The sequence below is a fragment of the Electrona antarctica genome, assembly GCF_951216825.1.
Source record: "Electrona antarctica genome assembly, chromosome: 6".
In the NCBI taxonomy this organism is placed as follows: Eukaryota; Metazoa; Chordata; class Actinopteri; order Myctophiformes; family Myctophidae; genus Electrona; species Electrona antarctica.
The window spans coordinates 49927664-49955293 of NC_136811.1; the positions used below are offsets into that span (position 1 = coordinate 49927664).

At 43.2% G+C, this 27630-nt stretch overlaps 1 protein-coding gene across 3 annotated transcripts in view; it reads right to left on the reverse strand.

Annotated features, from left to right (window-relative positions):
* The window catches only part of hace1 (HECT domain and ankyrin repeat containing E3 ubiquitin protein ligase 1), a 41735-nt gene extending 14895 nt beyond the window's left edge, over window positions 1–26840 (reverse strand). The window contains exons 1-21 of one of the 3 annotated variants that reach the window (XM_079502739.1): window positions 26451–26840; window positions 25414–25468; window positions 24744–24833; window positions 23314–23418; window positions 22683–22758; window positions 21918–22049; window positions 20793–20875; window positions 20039–20135; window positions 19049–19150; window positions 17977–18083; window positions 16532–16685; window positions 13731–13817; window positions 11960–12196; window positions 11381–11502; window positions 8856–8924; window positions 8030–8117; window positions 6226–6337; window positions 4673–4770; window positions 3947–4034; window positions 2869–3018; window positions 29–225 (exon numbers count right to left, since the gene is read on the reverse strand). In XM_079502739.1, the coding sequence (XP_079358865.1) occupies window positions 29–225; window positions 2869–3018; window positions 3947–4034; window positions 4673–4770; window positions 6226–6337; window positions 8030–8117; window positions 8856–8924; window positions 11381–11502; window positions 11960–12196; window positions 13731–13817; window positions 16532–16685; window positions 17977–18083; window positions 19049–19150; window positions 20039–20135; window positions 20793–20875; window positions 21918–22049; window positions 22683–22758; window positions 23314–23418; window positions 24744–24833; window positions 25414–25468; window positions 26451–26538 (2337 nt within the window). In that variant the 5' untranslated portion in view covers window positions 26539–26840. Of the gene's footprint in view, window positions 1–28; window positions 226–2868; window positions 3019–3946; window positions 4035–4672; window positions 4771–6225; window positions 6338–8029; window positions 8118–8855; window positions 8925–11380; window positions 11566–11959; window positions 12197–13730; window positions 13818–16531; window positions 16686–17976; window positions 18084–19048; window positions 19151–20038; window positions 20136–20792; window positions 20876–21917; window positions 22050–22682; window positions 22759–23313; window positions 23419–24743; window positions 24834–25413; window positions 25469–26450 lie in introns of all 3 variants that reach the window. The other 2 variants (XM_079502738.1, XM_079502740.1) reach the window with 2 other exon arrangements.
* Window positions 26841–27630: the final 790 nt, after the last annotated feature.

Consider the following 27630-nt stretch of genomic DNA (forward strand, 5'->3'; position numbering starts at 1 on the left):
AGCATAATGTGTGTTATGTGGACCGGACCTTGTTGTCCTCGGTCACCAGGACGCTGGTTCCTCCAGGTTTGAGCGGCACTTCCTCCATGGCTCCGAACACGTCCGTCTCCACGGAGAAGGTGAGCTCCAGGCCCAGGTCGCTGATGTCGTTGTCCAGGATCCACTGCAGGTTCTTGGCGTACTCCGGATCGATGGACGACACGTCCTGGTAGTTCACTGGGATCCCTGTTGGGACACACAGGAAGCAAGTATACTCTCGAGTCAGAGTCCATCTCCCGTCTTCAACTAATGCAAAACTGCTAGATCAGTGGCCCCGAGGGGTTCCTTAACCCATTTAGGCCCGACGTCGGGAAAAAAAAAAACGTTCGCTCTGAAAGAATATATACCTATTCAAAGATTTGTGCCGCATTTTTACGATTTTTCAAAAATAGCAGATCTACAAGCTCATAGCGCGCCACCGAGTGGCGCGCTATGAGCTTGTAGATCTGCTATTTTTCAATAGCTAAATTATAACATAATGCTTGAAACACCAAAAGGAGTTCCCGCCCAAAATGGGTTAACCCAATCCGTGCTTTCCTCGAGATCTCTCGTGGAAAGTTATTGAGGTCAGCTGGGCCATCCACGAGAAACATACGATTTGATTACAATTATTTAAAGATATTTATTTTCGCTTTTTTTTTTAGCCTCGGTTATCTTCCGCGGCTAGCATCCATACGTAGGCCTCTCGTTGTAGAAACGGCGTACATGATATTCCGCGGTACACGTGCACGCGCACAAAATAGCTAAAACCATCTGCTAAAGCCGTTTGTGAATTATTGGAATTATTATGAAAATGTTTAACAACACAGAGCTTCGGTTATGGGGTCTCTACGAGCCCTTTCCATGATGGGTGAAAAATGAATACATTTAGTGGTACTTGACATGAAAAGGTTTGAGAAGCACTGAAGCACTAGATTATTAACCAACTCTAAGAAGAACCACATTACGAGTCCTACGACCACCCTGGCTTCTCTCCACTGGCTGCCGGTTCCTTTCAGAATTGATTTTAAGCTTTCGCTGATGACTTCTAAAACCCTACAAGGCCAGGGTCCTCCTAGCTATATCTGATGACTTCTAAAACCCTACAAGTCCAGGCTCCTAGCTATATTTTACATATCGCTGCTGTCGGAACGAAACCACCTAACTCCAAAATGTTCAATTTTCAGGAAATTAAAGGAAATAAAAAAATCCTTATATTTTGAAAACAGGGTTAGTTGCTTTAGCAGACAGTTTGAGGGTCCAATGGATTTAAGAGGTTTTGCCCAAAGCGTTTTTTTTACAACTTTCCATTGGTTCAATATTTTCAAAAGACACAGATGTAAAGGGTGTTAGCACGGATTTAAGCAACAACAAAAAAAATCAAAAAACCTCAAAAATGGAGTTGGGTGCTTTCCTCCCGACAGCAAGGATATGCTGGAACCATAATATAAGTAACGTCTGGGTTTCCGAGGCTATAATATAAGCCTGTCCGATGCAGCCTTCAGGTAGTGCTCTCTTGGTTGTCCATAAAACTCGCCTGATCTAAGCCTTGGGTTATCTGGCTTTATGCAGCCCGCGGCACCTAGGCTCTGGAATGCCCTGCCTGAGGCTAGTAAAGTCAGTGTCATCTTTTAAATTACTTTTAAAAATCTTTTTTTTTTAATGCAAATTGATTTTTGTAGTGCTGCACTGCACTTACAGTATATGTATGTTTTATCTTGTTTTGTAAAGAACTTTGTAACCCGGTTTCTCTATAAATAAACATAATTATCATCATCAACTAACGTAGGGACTTAAGAATAAACACATGCCCTGTGGAACCCCCGCAAGGACCCCTGGGGGTCCCCAGACCGCACTTTGAGAACCCCCACACAACGGCACCCCCGTTCATGTTAAAATGTTCTCTTCTCTATAAATAAACATAATTATTATCATCAACTAACGTAGGGACTTAAGAATAAACACATGCCCCGTGGAACCCCCGCAAGGACCCCTGGGGGTCCCCGGACCGCACTTTGAGAACCCCCACACTACGGCACCCCCGTTCATGTTAAAACGTTCTCTTATGGCTCCTGCTCATCTGTATATTAACAGATACGCAAGTTGCAGGTTTCAGAAGGAAATAAAATGGTATGGGAACATCTCTATTGATGTTAAAACAGAGTCCTGCTGTTTAGTTAACACTTTGACTACTATTCACGATTTGCCCGAGTTAACACTCCCATCGCCCAGGACGAAGTTCTTTGTCCTTTCTATTAGTAACGCCCAGGACGAAGTATTGTCCAAAAGACGAAGTTTATTGATATGAGAACGGATCGCATGGCTCCACATCCTGGGAGCGCCTGTTGGGCAATCCTCGGTGTTGTACAATAGTGAGACGTCATCGAAAAACTCCCTCCCCTGTTTAGCTGATGAAAACGAAAATCTTAAAACGTTCATAACTCGCGATCAAAATCATCCCATCTAATTATGAAAAAAGATCACTAGTCACGATAGATTTATTCTTGTCTCCCGTTGTTGTCGATCGACTCTAGAGTGGTGTGGCTATTGTTAGTTGCTACACACACACACATCAACAACAACTTCCGGTCTGTCTGGAAAAGGGGTCCGTGTTTATAAATCGAATGGGCGCTATAATGTAATGGATTAAATAACTCCGGGCAATTAAAGTGATAACACTTTCGCTGCGATTCGCGAGTTGCCCGAATTATGTTTTCATTGTTTAATCCCTTTTCATGTGGCGCACCCCCTAGAGGACATTCACGCACAACACCTCTAGCGCACTGTAACGGGGACAGACTCCCAAGTGTTACCGGCTGATACCGGCGATAAGCCACTCTTTCTGCTCACCCAGGATGTGCTTGTAGAAGGAGCGTGTGAAGTAGATGTTGACCAGCTGCCGGTGGAACATTGCCAGGCCCAGGATCTGACCCGCGAACTGGAAGAAGTTCAGATGGTCCGGGTTCACAGAGGAGTTGCTGTTTGGCTGGAATGTGGTACCTAGTATTTACATGCACACACATACACACACACACTGTGTTAATGATCTTAAAAAAATAGCATAAAAAAATTAGCATTCAGCACCGATATTCCCACAGCATTATATTCATATCATCAACATATTATGGCTGCAACTGACGATTATCTTCTGTATGGTTATTCTATCAATTGCCTTTTCAACTAGTTGAATCGTCGAGAAGCACATTATTATAATAGATCAAATCAATAGTCTGATCAAGCCTTATTTCATTCAACAGAATTAATAAAAAGCAAGGCTTTTGCACACCTACAGGCGACAGGTGCGTAGGAGAGGGTACGATGTCCAAAAATGAAAAAGGAACAAACACCCTTCAAATGAACCAACTTTTATTAGGGAAACAGCAACGTTTCGGCCTATGCGGCCTTCATCAGGCTATCTTTATGTGTTTATGTTATGTATCCATAAAGATAGCCTGATGAAGGCCGCATAGGCCGAAACGTTGCTGTTTCCCTAATAAAAGTTGGTCACTGCATTTGAAGAGTGTGCGGGTGTTTGTTCCTTTTTCATTCAACAGAATGAAAAATAACAAAAAGTTGCCGACACGCATGAGCATGAACTTGTAGATCGGCTATTTCCGTCTTTCAAATACCACTGCCTCTGAACCCATCATTCTCTTTACAGCCAGCAACCCACTTCCTCTGAACCCATCATTCTCTTTACAGCCAGCAACCCACTGCCTCTGAACCCATCATTCTCTTTACAGCCAGCAACCCACTGCCTCTGAACCCATCATTCTCTTTACAGCCAGCAACCCACTGCCTCTGAACCCATCATTCTCTTTACAGCCAGCAACCCACTGCCAATCTGCACTTTGATTACACAGTTTGCTTGCATCAATGTGGTGTCGATAAGGCAATAAAGAATTTCCATAGTAGAGGTTGATGGTACCGTCAGCTGATTGGGTGAAGAGACCATAGTCTGGGTTGACGATCTCATTGGACAGGACGTCGAACCACTCCCGAACAACACCCTGGCCCTGGAAAACACAACATTACACAGCCTGTCACAATTGCTTACTTTCTTTCTTTTAGACAGTCAAAATGATTTCAGAGAGTAACAATTGTTTTGCATAATCGTCATAATCGTTTCCATGTTGAAAAATGTTGATTTGATGACACTTTTCATTTTGTTTCACTTCATAATATTTTTTAATGGTAGTGATTCAGGGCTGGAGCCAGGCTATCAGAATTAGCGAAAATACTACAAGATCACAACGTGTCCCGATGTGGCACGCTGAGCTTTTACACCAGCTATTTCAACTATTTAAGAAAATATATGGTCTAATTTGGCCACAGTACTTTTTCTTTTAAGCCTAAAATAATAACAGAAAATTCATATTTAATTAATATAAGTTATAATGTTAAACGCCAAAAACACACTGAAATTGTTAATCACAATCATTTGAATGAAAATTAACCGTCAAGTAAAATGTCAGGATCGTGACAGGCCTAGCTCTGAGCAGGACTTGACTGTGGACTTCAGACCGAGACTTCAAGCACTAGCAGCAGCAACAAGCCAGCTGACAAACAGCCACAATACAAGACTACAACACAATGTGTCTGCCTCACAATCCATAGCAAAATGTTTTATAATAGTGTCTCTTGCGACACCCACCATCCCCTCCTCGCCGTGGAATCGCACAGCAATGCCTTGCTTGAGTTTCTCATTGGTGGACTTGGAGACCATTTCACAGCTACTCCTGAATATGGAGTCTGTTAATATGACAGACAAAACAACAAGACAAGAAATTTAAAAAAGCACACAGTAGTTCTTATTCAACAAAAGCAGCACAGAAGCCAAAGTAGTAAAAGTAGCACATAAAGTCAAGTTACGGAGGAAGTTAGCGGTTTTAGCGCTGATGGGAAAAATAATGGAGTTGAGTTAACGTTGTCTGTTAATGAGACGCAAAAAGGAAAGGGCACTCTGGGCTGCCTGGTGGCTCAGCCAGTTAGCACACCGGCCATGTTCTCTATGTGAGCCGCGAGGACACGAGTTCAAGTCCCGATGTCTCTCCTCTCACTCTGCCCTTTGGTTTCCAGTCTCTCTACACCAGTTTTTCTCAGAGTGGGGTCTGGGTATAAGTGGTGTAATGGTGGGGTTTTTTGTGTCTGTGGTACGGCATTTAAATGACGTGACGCCTACATGTGCGCATGCACACAGAACAGCTGATAGCCTAGTAGTGTATGAGAGTTTTAGACACAAACACAAAAGTAGACTTAAAATAAATCAGACAACTTCTTTACTGCGCTGCAGTAGCGGAACTAAAAAGTCTGCTTTGGGGACGAATCTCTTCTTCGATGCAGGAGGAGGCATTCTTGTTGCGTGCCCAAGCCAACATAACACCAGAGAAGCAGTACAGTAGCTATACTGCTGTGTTGCTTTTATACCGTGTATGAGAACATTCAGGTAAACAGTTAAACCTGTTGTTATGCAAAGTATTTGATTTGGATACTCGACACGTCGTGGTGAATCTAGGGGGCAAGTAACCACTGGGTACATGGTGCGTCTTCTCTTGAATCTACAGTAGGGGGACACGTTCTATCATGCACGCGTGTGCAGACTGTGCACGGTACCGTGCACTGTCCCACATGAATGATCGCATTGTGGCACGTTGTGGGCTTATCTGCTATATTAAAAAATGTAAAGAACGTGAAAAACATTTTTAAACATCACAACATAAATCTTATATGTTGGTGTGTGTGGGGGGGGGGGGGGGGTCGCTGGCACAAAATACTTTTCAGATGGGGGTCCTTGATATGAAAAACGTTTGAGTACCACTGGTGGCCAGACAGTGGCCTTATGGTTAGAGTGTCCACCCTGAAACTGGGAGGTTGGGGTTCGATCCCTGGCCGGGTCATACCAAAGACTGTAAAAATGGGACCCAATGCCTCCCTGCTTGGCACTCAGCATCAATGGGTTGGATTGGGGGTCAAATCAACTAATGATTCCCAAGCGTGGCGCACGCTGCGGCTCACCGTTCCAAGAGATGGGTCAAATGCGGAGAACAAATTTCACTGCGGTAACGTCTGTGACTAATCGTACGACTTTGACTTTGTCTAAGAACGAAGGTACAAAAGTGCCAAAGAAATAACTTAAAAATTAAAAGGTAATGAGGAATGGATGCTGGAGTGAAGGACAGAGAAGGGCAGGGTCTGCAGCATAGATACCTCTGTGGATGAGCAGGATGTCGTTCTCGTTGACCGGTCGATGGACCATGTCGGAGTCGGGCTGGCCGGCCAACAGGTGCTCATAGAACCACTCGCAGCGATCCTTGAAGGGCTGCGGGTGAAAACCAAACTTCCTCAGCACTTTCTAATGCTAACCCAGCACCTTCCATGAGCTGGAACTTTGTGAGCTTTTAGAGCGGCTATTTTTTTTTTAAATGTGAAAAGATGTACTCAGGGTTAGCACTACCTCCTGAAAACGAGGCGTAGCGAATATATGGAAACACATCCAGAACCTACCGAGGGGCAGCGTATGTATGGAAACACATTCAGAACCTACCGAGGGGCAGCGTATGTATGGAAACACATTCAGAACCTACCGAGGGGCAGCGTATGTATGGAAACACATCCAGAACCTACCGAGGGGCAGCGTATGTATGGAAACACATTCAGAACCTACCGAGGGGCAGCGTATGTATGGAAACACATCCAGAACCTACCGAGGGGCAGCGTATGTATGGAAACCTGGAACCTGTGAAATACGTTAACCCATTTTGACCTGAGATCAGATTCTAAAAATGTCTTCTACATCCTGACAGTTTTCTGAAAAAGCTATGTTTCCATGTCAGTCGTTCTTCGATTTTTCAAAAATAGCAGATCTACAAGCTCGTAGCGCGCCACTCGGTGGCGCGCTATGAGCTTGTAGATCTGCTATTTTTCAATAGCTAAATCATAACATAATGCTAACACCAAAAGGGGTTCCCGCCCAGCAACAAAGTGTGGTCCTCTTAGTTCTTGTAGACGAAAAAGAGCCATTAAAACCAATTACACAAAACTTTTTTTTTTTTAAGAACCAATGGCTCCGAAGCCTCCAGTGTTGAAACAACTCCTCTGTAAAGCAGAGAGGCTAGACAAGCGTCTATTTGCATAATATATGCCATTGTGCTCTATGCAAAAGAGAGAGAGAGAGAGAGAGAGAGAGATGCGCTTCTCTCCCCAATACAGGGGCACAGCGAGAGAAGACGAATCTGGTAGATGAGATGGAATTGGGCAGGTTAAAGTCTGTAATTAAAACAAGGGACCTCTCTCAGGTGGATCATAATCCGTGGGTAACGAGGCTCGCACGCCGCTCAAATATGAATAGTGAGCAATGAGCGAGAACGAACGCCACCACCAAACACTCGGAGCGGAGCACTTTAAAAGTTTATGGAGCTGTGTAAAACGGGAACTTAAGAAGAGAAGTGTTATCGCCTTGGAAATAATGCTGTTAAACGAACCCACCATGTAGACACGGCTCGTCTCTAAATCACTCTTAAAAGTTGTAAGGCGTGTCAGGCGTAATTTGTGCTCGGTTGGCGCCAGTGTGGTGCCATGTGGTAGCAGATCTACAAGCTCACGACCTTGCCGTTTCCCATAAATTAATACCCTATTTTATACTTCATGTTGTGACACTGAAAATTACATATAGTGACATTTCACTATATGTTTTTTTTTTTTTTTTTTAAGATATTTTTTTTTAAAGATATTTTTTTTGCGGCTTACGCCTTTTATTGGTTTTTGAAGGGACAGACAGTAGGCTGACAGGAAACGGGAGAGAGATGGGGGAAGACATGCAGTAAAGGCCGTGTCGGGCTCGGACCCGAACCCGCGGCACACTGCGACTGGATTACCAGTCGGGTGCCCAGGCGGTTACGCCACCGCCTGGGCACTATATGTCTTTATAATCTTTCTTTAATCGTAATCAAGGCACAATTTTGAAAATAATTGAAGTGATATGGCTCAGACCAGGCTATCACACACATCTCACCTGGCCCTTAATGATGTGCATGAAGCGCGACATGAGCTCTGGACATTCTAGAAGGAAGTGGAAGTGATTAAAGATGATCTTTGGATTCCTGGCACACACGGAGAGAGAGAGAGAGAGAGAGGGGTGGAGGTCAGATATAAACAAGGTCTGTCACAATTATTACACAAACACCTGATTGCAATTGTTTGCGCATCTACACGGCTATTACCACTTTTTTAATTATTATTTATTTAAAGAATAAGGTGAATATGGGCATTATTTTGGCCACAGCACATTGTTTATTTTGATTTTCAACTGGTCATTGTCAGTCATAAAGATTATTAATTGATCCTCGTGGCGGAAATTCAGGCGCCAGCGGCAGTGCGGCAGTTAAGGTACAGACACAGATACAGTCATAGGAAGAATAAACATCACACATTAACACATCCTGCCTACGCTATCAAATGTCGTTACAACACCAAAGAAATACACCAATATCATTTGTATAATAATTATTTGCCATATTTACCCTATGCAATTTCTGTGTAAAAAGCCTAAAAGGGAAACAGAAATCTAGAATTCTACTTATGTTCCAATGTTCAATACCAAACACACAATGAAATTGTTAATCGTGATTATATGCATCATGATCGTGCTAGACTTTATAAAAACAAGCCAAAAGTTTGATAAAACAAATTAGAGAGAGAGAGAGAGAGAGAGAGAGAGAGAGAGAGAGAGGCAGAGAGAAAAGCAAACAGAGATGCGAGGACGAGTAGCTCAATCAATATCGAGTCTCCGGGTACTAAATGAGGGGGCTGATATCTGGCGGAGCACCATATCGACTCACCTGGTTACAAAACATTTGAGCCCCTCGTCGTGCTTGCAGACAAACTCGATAAATCGCGGCGATGTCATCCTAGATGAGGAAAGAGGGATAAACAGAGATAGGGGAGAGTGAGAAAATACAAATAGGGAAGAGCTAAAGGGCCACACCGATTTCACAGCAGCTTTTACTGCAGAGGCACCAGGGATGCTGCATGCAACACTGACTCACTCATCTGCACACTTTTACCAGCAATTCTAAATTAACCCATTTTGGGCGGGAACCCCTTATGGTGTTAGCATTATGTTATACTTTAGCTATTGAAAAATAGCAGATCTACAAGCTCATAGCGCGCCACCGAGTGGCGCGCTACGAGCTTGTAGGTCTGCTATTTTTGAAAAATCGAAGAAGGACTTTTTTTCCCCAGAAAACTGTCATTTTCAAACAGACATTTTTAGAATCTGATCTCAGGTCAAAATGGGTTAAACAGTCATACTGGCTTACGAAGAGAGACCTGACCGTCGGTTATTCAGAGGGCAGCTGAAAAACCAAGACACAAGATGAGCTAAAACAGTACTTACTTTAACTGCCAATAACGGAGTTAAGCATCTCTTTGATGATCTAATTGTCATTGACTGTAATTATGGACAAGCAGGTGGTGCTGGAGAGACAATCAGTGCATGAACACATTAGAATCAGGAAAGTGAGGAAAGTCATTGATACGTAGCCTGATAAACCATCCCGATCAATTCACATTATCATGCGTCTCCTTCCGATAATGTGAATTCATTCAATACCACTCAATACTGTAATCAAGTAGCTTTTCATGTACTTGTACTTTTTATTAAGTGGTGCAACCACTTCCTTAAGTGACTATGTGTGTGTGTGTTTGTGTGTGTGTGGCTGGGTGGGTGCATTCCACAGTTTTGGGGCCAGAAGGGAGAAGAGTTTGGACAACGCTCCACACGTCCCAAACTCTTCTCCCTTCTGGCCCCAAAACTGTGGAATGCACTCCCCGTTGCAATCAGAACTGCAGCATCACTCCCAATCTTCCGCCGTAGTCTGAAGACCCACCTTTTCAGACTCCATCATGGCCCATAGCACTTATCCTACCCCCTTAGATAGCACTTTTTAGACTTAGATAGCATTTGAAACAGACTTATAGCATGTCATGTAGACAGCACAATAATTGCATTGTATGTAGTCATAGCACATCATAGTACATATGTATAGCATAGTATAGTATATATGTATATTTAATATGTATAGTGTCATTATATAGATATGTTCTAGTTACGTTCTTAGCTTACGCATGTTTCTTGATAAATGCATTTTATATATGTGATGTATTCCCATACTTTTGTTCTTGCCTAATGTAAGTCGCTCTGGATTAAGAGCGTCTGCTAAATGCCTAAATTGTAAATTGTAAATTGGGTGGCTGGCTGGGTGCGTCTGAGCACGAAAACAGCATGGTTGTTTTTCACCACCTGTGCGCAACCTAACATACACACAAACACACACGCACATATTAACTGTATATATGGTGATTTTGGGTGTGCCAGTATAGTACAGTGACAGTAGAGTACAGTACAGTAGGGGGGACAGTAGAAGGACCCCCACACGGTAACTGTCATTTCTCAACCGTTTCGGACGCGGGGCGGCTCGCCGGAATCGGGCCGGCACCCTGGGTGCGTTCCTGTGGGTCTGGAACCCCCCCCGGGGACCCCCACACGGAGTTGCACCACTTACTTCACACGGGTGTGATTTTTATCTTTCTAGAACAGGGTCTGTCTGTCTGTCTGTCTGTGTAAGTATGTCCTCTCTAAATCAACCTGGGTGGGAGTCAGTGGGATGCAACAGCAGTAACATCACAGAAAGGTGTGTGGGGAGTGGAATCACTTGGCACAACAACAGGATAAACATTATTTTCGAGGGTTTGCCCACTATTGACTTTCAGTATGAAATTAAAGTTAAATTTAATTATAATTATATAAAAACAATCACACCCGTGTGAACTGAGTGGTGTAAGGTCTTATATAGCCTGATCAGCTGTGGTCTGACGTAATGTCTGACGTAATGAAATCACACCCAGGTGAACTGGGTGACCGTAGCAACCATGCTCATTTTTTGAGCACAGACAGACAGACTAACAAAGCCAGTTGTAGGAGTGGTTTACACCACTCAAAAAGTATAAAACATGTATAACCCCTTGAACCCTAGCATCCCTATTCTGGGGCCAACATAAAACAGTCTACAATCTACACACACACACACAACGCGCGATGCTTTGTGGAACATGACGACTATTTTCGTGTAGATATTTTAGTGTAGTCTAACAACAGTGCGTAGAGTGTAGAGCCCAATGTGGTCAACTAAGAATAGTTGGCACTGATGATGATCGGTCCAGCCGTTTGTGAGTTTAGCTCCAGATACACTTAACAGTACAGACACAGACACAGACACAGACACAGACACAGACACAGACACAGACACAGACACACAGACAGACCCATGTCTAGTGGGCTGGCCTACAGAGATCCATTCCTCACCCTTGTGGCATCTGGCAGGAGCAGCACATGTAGAAGGCCTGGATGACGGCGCTGAGGCGGCTGGCCGTCATGGAGATGACGTCCTCCCCGTCGCCGTACACCGGCACCGTTTCCCCCACGACCTGCGGGCGGGTAGGCCCGTCGTCCTCCCCGTCGGCGTACACCGGCACCGTTTCCCCCACGACCTGCGGGCGGGTAGGCCCGTCGTCACGGTTACTATGCAATCGTCTAATCGCAATTATTTTATCACGATCGTTTCCATGTGGAAAATGTTTCGTACATTTTGAAATATTAAAAAAGCTGAAATGGCTGATGTACAAGATTGTAGATCAGCTATTTCCGCTATTTTTATATTTTCTTAAGTGGAAAATGATTGAATGTGTCAGTCATTTCATTGTGTATTTGTATTTAAGTTATTTGTCATATCTGCCCTGTGCAAGTTTTGTTTATGAAGCATAACTAAAAAGGCAAACTTTAGTTGTATTCCAACATGTTCCAACGACAAAAACACAATTAAATCGTAAAATCTCAATTATTTGTGCGACAATTAATCGCCTTGTAAAATGACATAATCGTCACCTGCGGGTCCAGCGAGGCCGGCAGCATGGCGGCGGCCAGGGGGGGAGGAGCCCCCGGTGGCGGCGAGTCGGCGGAGGAGGCGGGGTCTCCTCCTCCTCCCGCCTCCCGCTGCTTGAGGAGGAGGGAGGCGATCTCGCTGCTCGGCGACGGGGAGCAGGGGTCCTGGCGGCTGCGGTCCAGCTCGGTGGAGATCAGCACCAGCCACTCGTCCAGGGAGTGCCACAGCAGCTCCATGGGCTGGAAGGAGGAACGCAGAGAGAAACATTTATTACAGGCCTGGCCGGAAACCCATGTCCCATTTCTTTTCTTTTTTGGGGTCTGATGATGCAGATCCGGAATTTGGAGAGTCCCGATTTTTGATGAACAAGCAGGCAAGGAAATATAAAACAAACATATACTGAACTTTGTTTTATTTAACCACTTAAATAAAAAAATTCAAAAGTGACAGCCATATCAGGCCGACCAGGGAAAAAAGCTAGCGGATGTTTTACTTCAGTTTTAACCGGAACAAACAAATCGGCAATCAGAGCAATGGAGGTCGTTTGTCCGTGCGATTAAAGTTTGTCATATCTAAGTCAAATTAAGCTCTAATCAACCCTGAATAACGCATTATGAGCCATAATGCAAATAAAGACGGCATGCGTGCGTGCATGCGGGGATTTTGTCCGTTTTTACGTGGACGCGAGTGGTCGTTAGCTAAAAATGCAAAAAATATATTTTTCCCTGGATTAACCACAATAAATCTCGTTATCTCGGGCATGGTGTCCTGGACAAAGGTACGTTTATCTCGTTATCTCAGGCGTGGCGTTTAAACTGTTGACCTGATCTATGACCTGATGTCGATTCTACAAAATGCATTCAGTAGTTCTCACACTTTCAAAAAAAAAATAATAATAATAATTGTGAGCTTGTATCTGCAATGTTTTAATAGCCAACACAAAAATCCAAAATGACACAGATGTTTCCCTGGTTTTAATGGATTCCAAAAAATATATGTCAAAGCCGATCTACAAGCTCACAGCACGTCGCACTGAGTGACCTTGTAGTCATTGTTTTAACCGCTGAAACTTTTCTTCAGGAGGCCAGGTTGGACGTGGTTAAAAACTGCACACATTGGCCTTAATAATTGGCCATACTGATGTCATCAAAGTGAAATAATGGCCGACATATGCGTCTGGCTCTGATTAAATGTGAAGAAAGGGAGAAAGAGAGAGAAAGACTGGGAGAGAGATTGTGAGAAACGGTGAATCACAGAGACGAGAGACTCTGTGACACAAAGACAGACAGAGAGTGACCCATTTAATGTAAATAGCAGAGGAAGGTCTCATTCTTTCCACTTCACGCGCTTCCGCACAGATGGTTAGTGTCTCATTGACTAAGCTATTCATGCAAATCAAGATTGTCAAACAATCACACCCCCATGGAGATAAGATCTCTGTGCACAACCTCACAACGGCGCTGACGACGGCAATCATTTTAACAGAATCATCACCCACAGCACAATTTGACCATCACCGGAGGGGGAAAGAAGAAGAAGAAGAGGAAGAAGAATCTTAATTGCTTGCACATTAGATTTACGGTCAGTGCTGCTAGATGGATTTGTTTTTTAAATGAAACCCAACTCTCTTGAGGTGTCTTAACAGTGTGCAGAGATGTCACTCTGCAAATCACCATAGATGCTGATATATTTGACACCAAAAAGATTGAGACAGTTGTTTTTGCAAGATCATGAGCTTCCTATAAATCGTGTTACCTAGTTTATACAACTCACATCTAGGGCATCATTATCGCTCCAAGTACTCTGGTGGTCCCTCTCTGGTGCCCTCTCGGACTGCGCATGCAGGTGTCTCGCACGCATCTGCATCGCCAATGAAATGATTTCTTGTCGTCATTGTTTTTAGTTGGAAAGACAAAAGGTGAGCCGAGCAAAATCCCAGCAACAGGCTGGATACTATTTGCCTTGTTATAAATGGTGCATTTATATAGCGCCTTTATCCAAGGCGCTTTACATAGATTGTGCATTACATTCACCCATTCACACACACATTCATACACCGATGCCGGTGGAAACCATGCAAGGTACCAACCTGCACATCAGGAGCAATTAAGGTTTCAGAGTCTTGCTCAAGGACACTTCGACACTAACTCTGGGGGAGCCCGGGTTCGAACTGGCAACCTTGCGGTTCCCATCCAGCCACTCTACCCCTGAGCCACCGCCGCCCTGTTATGTGAGCTGTGGTGAGATTAACATCTTTTTTAACCCATTAAGACCTGAGGCTGGTTCTACAAATGCCTTCTAAATCAGTAGTTCTCAAACTTGTATTGTGTCAAGGAACCCCAGATTATTATTTTGTTGTCATGGAACCCGAAAACCGACTAATTACCATACATTTTCGGCCTGGCCCAGCCCGAAAACGTTGGGGGTCGTGTTCGGGCAGAATTTGAGAACTCTAAACCAATGTTCCAAATTCTATTAAAATTTTCAAATTCTAATGTTGCTAAATATAGAGCTAAAATCACACCTGTGTAAAGTGAGGGGCGCTCTTATCATCATACGTCATCACACATCATCTCATTCTGACCAATCACAATTTGCGTCCTCAATTTTGTCTTCAATGTTTGCGTTTACACACTTTTGTCTCCAATGTTTGCGTTTACACAGTTTTGTCTCCAATGTTTGTGTTTACACATACCCTCAAAGCTGGACATAGGAGGAGCTAGCACCCCTCAAAAATAAAAAAATGGCACAGATGCTTAATGGGTTAATATCTCAAGACCTGTATGTTCCTATATAATTAGCATTGGGTTGTTATTCACTGCTTGGGGTATAGCGTACAGCGGTTAATATACTACATCAGGACATTTTGGGTAGTTTCAGATAAGTTGTCTGTAATGAATGTTGTGTTCATTGCATCCTCCTTCGTGGCGAGCAGCACCCATCTGTGACTGACATTTATTCCAAGCAAGTTAAAACAAATGTTGTTTTGCAGCGAGGCCCTACTCCAAAAAGAAAGAAAGAAAAAAAAACATAACAGCAATAAGTACTTAAAGGGGAAAACCACCCATTTTCAACATTTTACTATGTCATTAATGTACCTTAGAGCTGTTGTGTGGAAATAATAAAAAAGTTCCCCCATTCTGTGTTTCCTAGAACTGGAGGTCTGAAAGAAAATCCTTAACATGGTGAAACACATCTTGATGATGTCATCAAGATGTGTTTCACCATGTTAATGATTTTTTCCATAATTACAGTTCTAGGAAACACAAAATGGGGGGGACTTTTTTTATTATTTCCACACAACAGCTCTAAGGTAAATTAATGACATAGTAAAATGTTGAAAATGAGTGGAATGCCCCTTTAAGCGTCTTTGAACATATGCCAGTTTAATTCTCGTTAGCATTTCTGTTGAAATCAAGGTCACATTGTTCCTTGTGCATTGTTCAAAATATTTCTAGTGGATGTTGTCTACCGTGATTGCACGCTAATTGAATATGTATGATGAACAAGGGGTGAGCATTTAGTGGTGTTGCAGTGGCATTCCAATCTGTACTTCATCAGTGACACAGGCTGTGTGAGATCAACTAGGGCAATCACTTCCTTTTTATTAAATAAAATCTTCCGGCTCACCTCAAATACTGAATTGAGCATCCTTGCTCTACATTGCAGGCGAAGAGATCAACTGTACTAATTGCTAATTACTAATTACTAATAGCGCCTACACTTTGGAACACACTGCCCTTAGAGATCAAGCGTGCTGAATCGGTGTCCTCTTTTAAAACCCTTTTGAAAACACACTTTTATAGATTGCTCTTCACTGCCATTCTCTATTAATATTTTATTTTTTTCCCCTTTCCCTTACTATATTTTGTTGTTTATTGAAATGTTTTCTGCTGCTTATTTTGCTGTTTGTCTATGTAAAGCAATTTGTAATGCAATTTTGAAAAGGTGCTATATGAATACAGTTGTATTATTATTAATAATAATTGGGTCACCTCCTACAGCTCAATATCCCTCAATATCATGAAAAGCTTCACACTTCAGCCAATGAAACCCTCTAGAGTAGTAAACTAGACCGAGTTGTCTTGGACTGCTCGTAGATCTGCTATTTGTTTTACCAATGTTCCACAGCAGAATTATGCATGCTGGGGTCAAAGTGGTTAAGCCATACATCCACATCTAAGCTGTCAGGCAGAAACCAGCCAACTCCAAAATTCAGGAAATTAAACAAATATTTTTAAAACAGCAATACTGCCTCACCAAAGTTGGTATGTGACTTTATATATTAATTGTCAGATACTAACTGGCATGAGAGGGGAGTTAGCTCCTTTAGCAAACAGTTTGAGGGTCTAATGGAGTTAGCAGGTTTTGTCAGAAGCACTTTTGATGCTTTTCAATGGGTCAATATGTTTAACCAACACACAAAAAGGGTGTTCAATAGCATTGATTTATGGGGAGAAAAAAAAAGGTTAGCTGGTTTCTGCCGGAGAGAGACGATATCTAAGTTCTTATAACATTATATTATGTATAGAATTATACTATATAAGTACAGCCTGCTGTAAGCTCCTGCTAACCTTAAAGACTTGGCTGCGCTGAGTCTTGTTCCCGTTGTACCCCATGTCGTTCCCGTTGTTGTTGGGAGAGGAAGGACCCAGGCGGAAAACATGGCAGAATATGCGCACAATCCTCAACAGACTCTTCATCTGAGCTTCATAGCTGCTGGAGAGACTGGAGGATGCCAGAAGAAAAACAAAACAAACAAACAAACAGGCAAAAAACAGAAAACAAGAGAAGTTACAACCATTTAGACCAGGGGTTCTCAACGTTTTTGGCCGGGGACCCCCGAAAACGCTTTGGCAACGTCTCGGGACCCCCGCCCCGCCCCCTCCCGACCCCCAATATAAATTGACTGCTACAATAACCTTAATAATAGAGACAATACACCATAAATAAATACTGAAACCAGATATAATCATTAGGGAAGGTGTGTGCAAGTACTATGTGTACTATGTGTAAACTCTTCATTTCCATTTTCCAGTTGCATACAAAAAAAAAGGGGTTTCTTTTTTTTTCTTTTTTTTAATTATTTGGGGACCCCCCCAAAATAATTTGGCGACCCCCCCGAGGGGTTGCGACCCACGGGTTGAGAACCCCTGATTTAGACGCTACCTATACTTCGTTGACTGAGGTCCCCCAGTCTATACTTTTTTTCCTCTACACCAAATCATTTTGCTGAAAATACTGATAGCCCATCTTCAAGCTCACAATGCGTCGCAAGATTGTAGAGTGCATATTTTTCACTGGATGCTTTCCCATTATGACATAGAAGGGATGCTAGCGTCCATGTGGTTAAAGGGTGTGTGTGTGTGTGTGTGTGTGTGTGTGTGTGTCGCGCGCGCGTGCATGTGCGTGTGTCTGTGTATGTGCATGCATGCGTGCGTCACGCGGTTGTGTCTATAACACTATGAAACGATCAGGAAGTGATGCTGTTTAGCCATTTGCAGTGACACCTGTGAGTGAATGTCATGAGATCCAATGACGGGGCACAGCTTAGGGTGGTGAGGGTGGTTATTAATATTCCTAATTCGACGATGACAATAAAAGCATACTGACAACAGGTATGCAGAGGCTTTACCTGAGGAGTTTGTGTCCGTTGGTGGTGGCCACTTCATACTGACAACAGGCATGCAGATTGCAGAGGCTTTACCTGAGGAGTTTGTGTCCGTTGGTGGTGGCCACTTCATGCAGAGGCTTTACCTGAGGAGTTTGTGTCCGTTGGTGGTGGCCACTTCATGCAGAGGCTTTACCTGAGGAGTTTGTGTCCGTTGGTGGTGGCCACTTCATGCAGAGGCTTTACCTGAGGAGTTTGTGTCCGTTGGTGGTGGCCACTTCAGGCATGCAGAGGCTTTACCTGAGGAGTTTGTGTCCGTTGGTGGTGGCCACTTCAGGCATGCAGAGGCTTTACCTGAGGAGTTTGTGTCCGTTGGTGGTGGCCACTTCAGGCATGCAGAGGCTTTACCTGAGGAGTTTGTGTCCGTTGGTGGTGGCCACTTCAGCCAGACTGGTCAGTATCCTCTGGTAATGACTGTCACTCTGCTGGGACACATGCTCCATGACCTGCCTGAGCTACACACACACACAGACACGCACGCACACACACACACAAACAAAAACACTTCATTATCATACATTTTTGGTCGTTCTGCCAATTATTACACACACACACACACACACACACACACACACACACACACACACACACACACACACACACACACACACACACACACACACACACACACACACACACACACACACACACACACACACACACACACACACACACACACCACACACACACACACACACACACACACACACACACACACACACAGGCGACTACTGACTCACCTGCCAATGCCACGGGCCAAACGGTTCGTCAACAATCTAGATCAGGGGTTCTCAACCCGTGGGTCGCGACCCCTAGGGGGGGGGTCGCCAAATTATTTTGGGGGGTCCCCAACGTATTATTAAAAAAAAAATTGCAACTGAATGGCTGGAAAATGGAAATGAAGAGTTTACATAGTACATGCATAAACTTTCCTTTATTATATCAGATTATATCTGGTTTCAGTATTCATTTCTGATATATTTTTTTCTATATTATTAAGGGTTATTTTTGCAGTCAGTTTGTATTGGTGGTGGGGAGGGGGCCGGGGGTCACGAGACATGGCCAAAGCATTTCCGGGGGTCCCCAGCCAAGAACGTTGAGAACCCCTGATCTAGATAGACGCTCGACAATGCCGGATGCACCGCGGTGGATTCTAACCCACATCCTCCACGTTTGTATTCCCTTTTGTTATTGATATATGATATTGTTCTAAACTGTATTCTAATATTATTTTTTTGTATTGTTGTTTGTTGCACTGTCGTTTGAGTGTTGAAAGTTCAAAAGGACCATAATGGAAACAACATAGCTTTATTTTTAATAAATTGTTGGCATGTTAAAATAGTCTATATACTGTTGTACTTAACTACTATAATGTTAAATACAATATTCAATTAAATTAGGTGAAAAGCACAAATCGTACCATACTTTCTTTGATGTCATCGTTTTGCGTCATTTGGATGAGGGTCTGGAACAGCCTGCTGTGGTGCTGTATGAGAATCTCACACGTCTCTCCGTAGCCCCCCTGAACACCAGCACACAAGATTAACCACATGAGCCCCCCTGAACACCAGGCACACAAGATTAACCACATGAGCCCCAAGCGTCACTATTCTGGGGTGAACATTCAGCTAAAATAGTAGGACCCGTTGTGAGCTTGTAGATCAGCTATTTTCAGCAAAGACATTGAGCTAAGAGGGAAACAGGTAGGGGACCGGTCTAGTATCGAATCGATGCATGTTGCAAGGAGTTGGTGTGGAAAATCATTGGTGTGGTTTGGGCGTTGCAACCTATACGTTGTTAAACCTTTGAATCCTCTGTGACTCATTAGTTGTTGCTGTACATGTAGCAACCTCATTCTTTTTTAAATTCGTTGAATAAGAATTTGAAGGTTTTCAAGGTCCTCAGGTCCAAATGGTTACGTTCAAACACAATGAACCTCTGGGAGATGAATGGAGCATTGTCCTTATTGTCGAAGGCAGTAAAAAACACGACAGCTAATGTGACGTGACAGCTATCTATCGACCACATGTTGTCACTGACGTAAACAAAATAAAAACTAAGCTATGATGAGAGAGAGTAAAACTAATACTAAATACATTGACAATTTAGTCAATATACAAATACAAACTAGACTAAAATGTTAAGGAGGGACTAATGGAGAAGAGCATGCAACCAAGTGTAAAATCAGGCATCACGATGCCATCAAGGCCCGCCGAAATGTTTTTTTCGTCGACAAACACCAACTGTAGATTTAGTAGACTATCTAAATCTTACTACTAAATCTTATGATATTTAGTCGACTAAAATTAAAACCTTTCAGATTCATATGACTGAAACTAAATGAAAATGCATTCAAAAGACTATGACTAAAACTACATCAAAATGAGTGGTCAAAATGAACACTGCTCACTTGCACACAGAGATCCAGGGGAGTGACCCCGTTCCTATCAGGAAGGTACTTTGCACTTCGAGACAGTAGAATCTGGGCCGTGTCTCTCTGCCCGTGACTGTGGAACAATGCAAGTAGGTCATTGGAAGGGCTGATAAAAACAAGCTACTGTAACACAGGGTCAGTGGTGTAAAGTAACTAATTACATTTACTCAACTACTGTACTGTACCTGTTTTTTTTCTCTTTACTTCCAATTTGTATTTCTACTCCACTACATGTCAGATGCAAATATTGTACTTTTACTCCACAATTAGTGAACACATTAGTGAACACATTAGTTACTTTGCAGATTTGGAATATTATTACAAAACGTCCATTAACCAATTCAACCCTATATGATACTGTACTTTGGCTATTGGCTATGTTTTATACATATTGAACTTGGGTGAAATGGGCCATTCTGCATAATGAGTACTTTTTACGTTTGGTACTTTAAGTATAATTTGATGCCAATACTTGTGTTCTTTTTACTCAAGTACATTTTGAATACCGGACTTTTACTTGTAACTACTACATTGTGGTAATTATACTTTTACTTGAGTAAAAAAGACGTCTTCTTCTACCACTGCACAGGTCAGTTCAAATGCAATGGTTAGAGAGCAGGAAATAACAATGCTCAACAATGACAGTGAAAGACAGGAACAGAAGGGAGTCACAAAGCATGTCGGTGATGACATCACTGAAGTGCTACTGTATGCGACGCACAAACTTCACCTGCAGGCGAAGTAGAGCGGCGTTGCTCCGGACACGTTGGGCCTGTTGATGTCAGCTCCGCTGTCTAGCAGGCACAGCACCGTCTGCCGAGAGGACACATTGTTACAAAGACAAAGTTGTTTTATTCCCCTATCAACAAGTAGTAGTAGTAAGTAGCCTTGCCGAGCCACGAGGCCCATAGGGCAGGAACCTATCTCCTGTTTCTGTAGTGTGAGGCAGCTTGATGTACAAGTACACCCCCTGGACATGACGCTAGTATGTCGCAGGGACTTACCCCCAATCCAACCCTTGATGCTGAGTGTCAAGCAGGGAGGCACTGGGTCCCATTGACTGAGTCTTTGGTATGACCCAGCCGGGGATTGAACCCCGACCTCCCAGTCTCAGGGCGGACACTCTAACCACAAGGCCACTGAGCTGGACCTATCAACATGTGGGGTGTGTTTATACCAGAGGCACCCAAAAGGTCACCCTGGGCAAGACCTACGCTGAAAAGACTATCATCGGAAGTTGCGGGATTTTAGCGGAAGTATCTCCCAAGGAAATGACGTTGATGCTTTACAAATCAGTTTACATTCTCCGCAAATGAAACAAGTGTTGTGATTGGTCGGGAAAACTTTAAAGATGGAGTGCCGTGATTTTTTTCCACCCTAAAACATGATCATCAGGTATTATTATTATTATTATATAAGGAGGAAGATTTTTTTCAAAAAAAGTGTACAGTATCTGTTTAAATGTGGACACGCCCACCAGTTCATTAAGTATGCCTGGTTTGCCTGGTGGATGGTGGGTGATCCACCTGCACTGAAGCCGCACCCACAGCTGTTGTTGTATGATAAAGGGGCAGGTGTTAGGGGAGGGGATGATATTGTGATGTCACTATATCACTGTTTTTTTCATTGGCACATTTGAGTGTCAAGGTTTCAGCCTCCAGGAAGAAACATCATTGCACATAACAACCACACCAAGGGGTCTAATGAAGTACTGTCACCTCATAAACACATTAAAAACTGAAGATTTTTTTATTTATTTTTTTTACAAAAATCACGGCACTCCATCTTTAAGCATCTTTAAGTTGGTGCAGTGAAAGGCTATTTGTTTGATGTGATGTTTTTCCAATGGGCTCACAGTCTTGTGTCCGTTCTGACAGGCCACGTGCAGGGCGGTCTGCCCCATGGCGTCCTCCACGTCCACGTTGGTCACATGTTGCACCAGGTCATGAAGGAGCTCCGTCCTTCCGTTCACTGCCAACCAGTGGATCTACAGTACAGGGGAGGAGGAGAAACACAGTAAATATTAGATTGGTGGGGGAAAAAACAGTGGCTTTTTCAGAAAACTGTTAGGATTTAGAACAGTGGTTTGGAACAGTGGTTCTCAAAAATAGCAGATGTACAAGCTCACAGCGCTCACAGGCTACATCTGCTATTTTTTAACATTTTTGAAACATCCGTTTAGAGTTCAGCATTTTTTAAACACAAATGTTCTCTTCGTCTAATCTCTCTTTTGGGTCTCGACCTGAAACTTGTGGGAACCACTGCGCTAAATGACTGGAATTTGACTACAAACTAACCAAACAATAAAAGCATCCGGAAAGCTGTTCTCGACAAACCTGGCCAAACCAGGACATGTGGTTATCATATACAATGCATTTCTCTGAACATACGCACAGAAAAGCCATTTTTTCCCCACCCAGGGCAGTTTGTGTGTGATCGGTGTAAGCAGCAAGCAGCATCCGTGCGCTTAATGCTCACGTGTCCTGTCCTGAGGGTTTCCATGCGTCATGATGACTCTCATGAACAGCAAACCCCAGCCAGTGGGCCCCACGGGGAGACAATAAGCCAAGGTGTGACAATGTGACATCAACCCACAGGGAAAAGGTTACAGGATACTCACAGCAGTCAGTCCCTCATTGTTGCAGATGTTAACGTCAGCATTAAATTCCAGCAGCCTGCCCATGCACTTCTTCTGTCTGTAGGGGGCAGCAGAGGGACACAAGTAATAAGTAAGAGACCTACAATTATTAGTGCAGACACATCTATTCTGCTATCCAGGTGCCAGGCAAACAGAAAATCTGCATTTGCAATCTGCACTTCTTTCTAATTTATCCCACTGTTTATTGCAGGTCCAATATTTGCACAAACAGTGGGAGCAGCTGAAAATACTTTTTCGATGACTGCAATGACTATTGCTTGCACGTAAATATTATTACAGACGGGAAGAAAATGTCACTATTTTTCTTTACACCCAACAGCGATGGCATGTTATTCAGATGCCGGGCTTTCAAAATAAAGAGATGCTTAGTGTGGAGAAACATTGTTGAACTGTGGTCAACAACTTGAGGAAATGTAGAGAAAATCTGTTTAAAAGGAAATACCATCACATCAGCTGTTGTGATAACGAAGCTGTGGCACCTGGATGTAAGATGAAGATCTGCAGAGGTTTGCTCCTGAACTAACATCTCTCTCCCTCTGTCGGCACACGGCCAGAGCACTGTGGTAATGGCCGTGTAGCAAGTGGTCCCTACCCGTTCCTGGCAGCGAGGTGCAGCGGGGTGCAGCCTGATATATCCTGGTAGTTGGGATTGGCTCCTCTCTTCAGCAGCAACACCAGGCACTCCACTGACCCACAGCTGTACACAAGGTAAAAACGGGATAATTTTACTTGGATTAAAGCAAAATTAAATCTCACAGCTGAAGAAAAAATCTGAATGGCCAAGTCCTATTATGTGATTTGTGAAACAGTGTGACAGGAGCCCCCTCCCACCACAGTGACCACTAGTGCCGGTTCTTATGTAGAAATGATGATGTTTATGTTCCTGCTGTTCTACATGCAGCCAACCAGGTGAAGACCCACCTTTTCAGACTCCATCATGGCCCATAGCACTTATCCTACCCCCTTAGATAGCACTTTTTAGACTTAGATAGCATTAGAAACAGACTTATAGCATGTCATGTACTGTAGACAGCACAATAATTACATTGTATGTAGTCATAGCACATCATAGTACATATGTATAGCATAGTATAGTATATATGTATAGTTAATATGTATAGTGTCATTATATAGATATGTTCTAGTTACGTTCTTAGCTTACGCATGTTTCTTGATAAATGCATTTTATATATGTGATATATTCCCATACTTTTGTTCTTGCCTAATGTAAATCGCTCTGGATTAAGAGCGTCTGCTAAATGCCTAAATTGTAAATTGTAAATTGAAGACATCAAGGATTGGGGCTTTTAACCTTTGTTTTATGAAATATCTGAGACCATTAGGGGTTTATGGAAAATGCTTCTAATCATACTGCTCGTTTAAAAATATAAATATATAAATCTATATAGATCTACAAAATAACCAGTGTGTCACAGACACAGTGAGAGCTTGTGGATTGGCTATTTTCGCTGAGCAACATGCTACCATAGCAGACATGCTGGTTTCTATGGAATACAAATGACTGAAATCAATCCATGCTTACTGCGTGTGGACGGCAATTGTTCCACATAAACAAACACAAACTATCTCAATTTTTTTTTTAAATGATTCAACATTTTATTTCATCATGCTTGCAACCTCCTTTGCCAACACGAGAAATCTTGGGTTTGTTTAATGTAATTTAATCCAGAATGAATAGTATTTTATTTACTGTTTTTAGCATCAATTGTTAGCCTCCGGTGGCTCCCATGGTGTGTAGTCATCGAATATCCAAAATCTCCTCGTGCACACGCACGCACGTGATTGAGGTGAAGGACTATGTTTACAGCTTAATAACACTTTATCAGAGTAAACTCCTCAGTGAACGGCAATAGTTCCACATAGACCTTACTCAAATATTTGTACAATACTGTATAATATTTATAGTGTTTTTTACAGTAAATTGGTCCAAAAGGCATAAAACCACTGTGGTGATATGGAACAGCTGGATTCTAAGAATAGACTGAATGAGTTATGAGTTACTTGGCAGCGATGTGTAGCAGACTCCTCTTCACCCGCCCAAAGGCGTAGTTCACGTCAAACTTGGAGTTCAGCAGCAACTCGGAAACTGACCTTGAAGGGCCAGAAAAGCACAAAGTTAATGTTACAGAATGTGATGTCTCATTATCATGATCAAGTCCCACACATCAAACGCAATCCTTGGATCATTGGAGTTTGTGCTGTTCAGTGGTGGGACATAATGTTCTGTTAGACACATTTGGATCCCCTCCAACCTACTGTAGCAGAGACTCTTCACACTCACGTGTACACACACACACACACACACACACACACACACACACACACACACACACCTACCAGTGAGGAGCCCCCACCGGGAGGACATGGTCCTACTCCTCCCGCCAACACTCCCTGCTGACAGGTGACAATTATCACCCTGCCCGTCCCCCTTCCCTCCCCCGAACACGGGCCAATTGTGTTTCAGTTTGTATAGGGCGCTCGACAGAGCCGGATGCACTTGAACCCACGACCTCCGCGCTGGTGGGCAGGTACTTTACCACTGCTCCACCCAAGCGCCTCAGAACTAGTGCTCAACGTGTGTGCATCATCCTAACAGGGAGTGGCATGCAAAATCTGCCACTCGTACCAATCAGGCCATGACGACAGGATTCTTCTGGTCTCTCAGTCTTACCTGTGCTGGTCAGCCATCACCATTGGCATAAGAGTGTAGACGGCAGTTTCATTGTCTGAAAGTGGGAGAGAATTGGGTGTGAGTGAAGGGCCCACACTTGGGGTTGTTTTAACATTAAAGCTGCACTGATGAAACCTTCCTGTTAGTTCATCCCTTCGATTTGAACCTGCACTGAAGTGCTAGGCTCAATAGAGCATGCCTGCTGCTAAGCTTGCTCAGGGGAGAAATGTAATTTTGGCATTCAGATCAAAAACCAGGAACAGGAAGGATCGTGTCAAAGGTCATGTGAAACCAGAGACACAAGATCAGAATGTCAATAATAGAAGAGCAGGGAGACCAAATACAACCACTGCAATTGTATGATTTATATTGTATATTAACATACTAGGTTAGCATACAGATTATATTGTATATTAACATACTAGGTTAGCATACAGATTAGCCAAAATAACATTTTACGCACACAAAAGAAACAGCTTTATTAAATTCCTAGACTAACTTGCTGATCAGGCTTTGATGTAGCCTTGGATCAAGACTATCGAGTATTTTATCAATTCTGACATGAAGCCAGACTCTATATTATATAAAATACATACATTAGGACAGTCTTGACTCTTGATTAAGGCTAGCGTGGATTGGTGAGCAATGGAATAATAATAGTACACTTGTACATAGGACATTGTCATTCCTGCATTCCTATAGAAGAGTATGGTGCTCAAATATCGCACAGTTGTGATATAAATAGCTATATAGTTATTAATGCCCCAGATATACTATGGCTATCATCATGATGATGCACCTTTCAATCGCATGGGGGTTCAAAAAGAACAGATCTACAAGCCCGTCCTGCGACGCGTTGATAGCGTACAGTAGGTATATGTTATTTTCGCCCCAAGCGTCGTACTGCGCAGTGGTATCCTGGACTGGTTTTATGTTATGGATGATGCTATCTCTTGTAGATCTGTTCTCCTTTCCACACTCAGTGACTGACTGTTATGGAACTGTACTACGTCTACTACTACTATGTCTGTCTGTACCTTCGGGGAGTTCCACGGTCCTGGCGCGGCGCAGGGAGCGCGTCAGTCGGCTGAGTTGTACGTTGAGCTGCTCCATCGCCCGTTCCATTATAGGTGTACACAACCAAACCAGAGGGAAAAGGGCACAACACCACACCTATCGAGGAGGGGGATCAAAGCCCTCGATCGATGGGGGTATGATGATGATTATGATGATTGGTGTGCGTTTATGTGTCTTGTTCTTGGGCTTCGTCCATCGTAATCTGACTGGTGGTGGTGATCATCGAGGAGGAACCGATTCGTCGTCTTCTCCTACTAAAAGAGCCATGATTTTCCTGTATGTATATGTCTGTGTCCCTCCTTGTTTCAGTGGTCTGTCATATTCCTGCCTGCTGCTGTAAATGTCCTCATTCTTCCTGTTTTCGTGACGTCAAAGCCAAGGGCAGTGCCACGTGGGTAATGTAGTTTATTTTGTTGTTGTAGCTGCCTCCATGATCCATCTGGTCGTGTGTGTGACTGTGTGTGTGTGTGTGTGTGTGTGTGTGTGTGTGTGTGTGCGTGCGCGCGCAGTCTACATTTCAACAGCCTGCCTTTAAATAAAGGAAGGGCTTTGATAACTTCCGTGTTTTTGCTCATTATTACTCATACTGTCCCGACACCGCCCACCACGCCTTCTCTTTCTCACACTGATTTTGTTCTAGCTAATCTGTACAGTACACACACACACACACACACACACACACACACACACACACACACACACACACACACACAGGTACTAGTACAGTATGGTCCATGGATAGTTACAAATATAGCCTCAAGAGGGCAGTCTACCTCTAACAATGTTGTTGTTCTCATCATGGATGTATATACTACCCTATCTGTACTCTACTCATCATGGATGTATACTACCCTATCTGTACTCTACTCATCATGGATGTATACTACCCTATCTGTACTCTACTCATCATGGATGTATACTACCCTATCTGTACTCTACTCATCATGGATGTATACTACCCTATCTGTACTCTACTCATCATGGATGTATACTACCCTATCTGTACTCTACTCATCATGGATGTATACTACCCTATCTGTACTCTACTCATCATGGATGTATACTACCCTATCTGTACTCTACTCATCATGGATGTATACTACCCTATCTGTACTCTACTCATCATGGATGTATATAGTA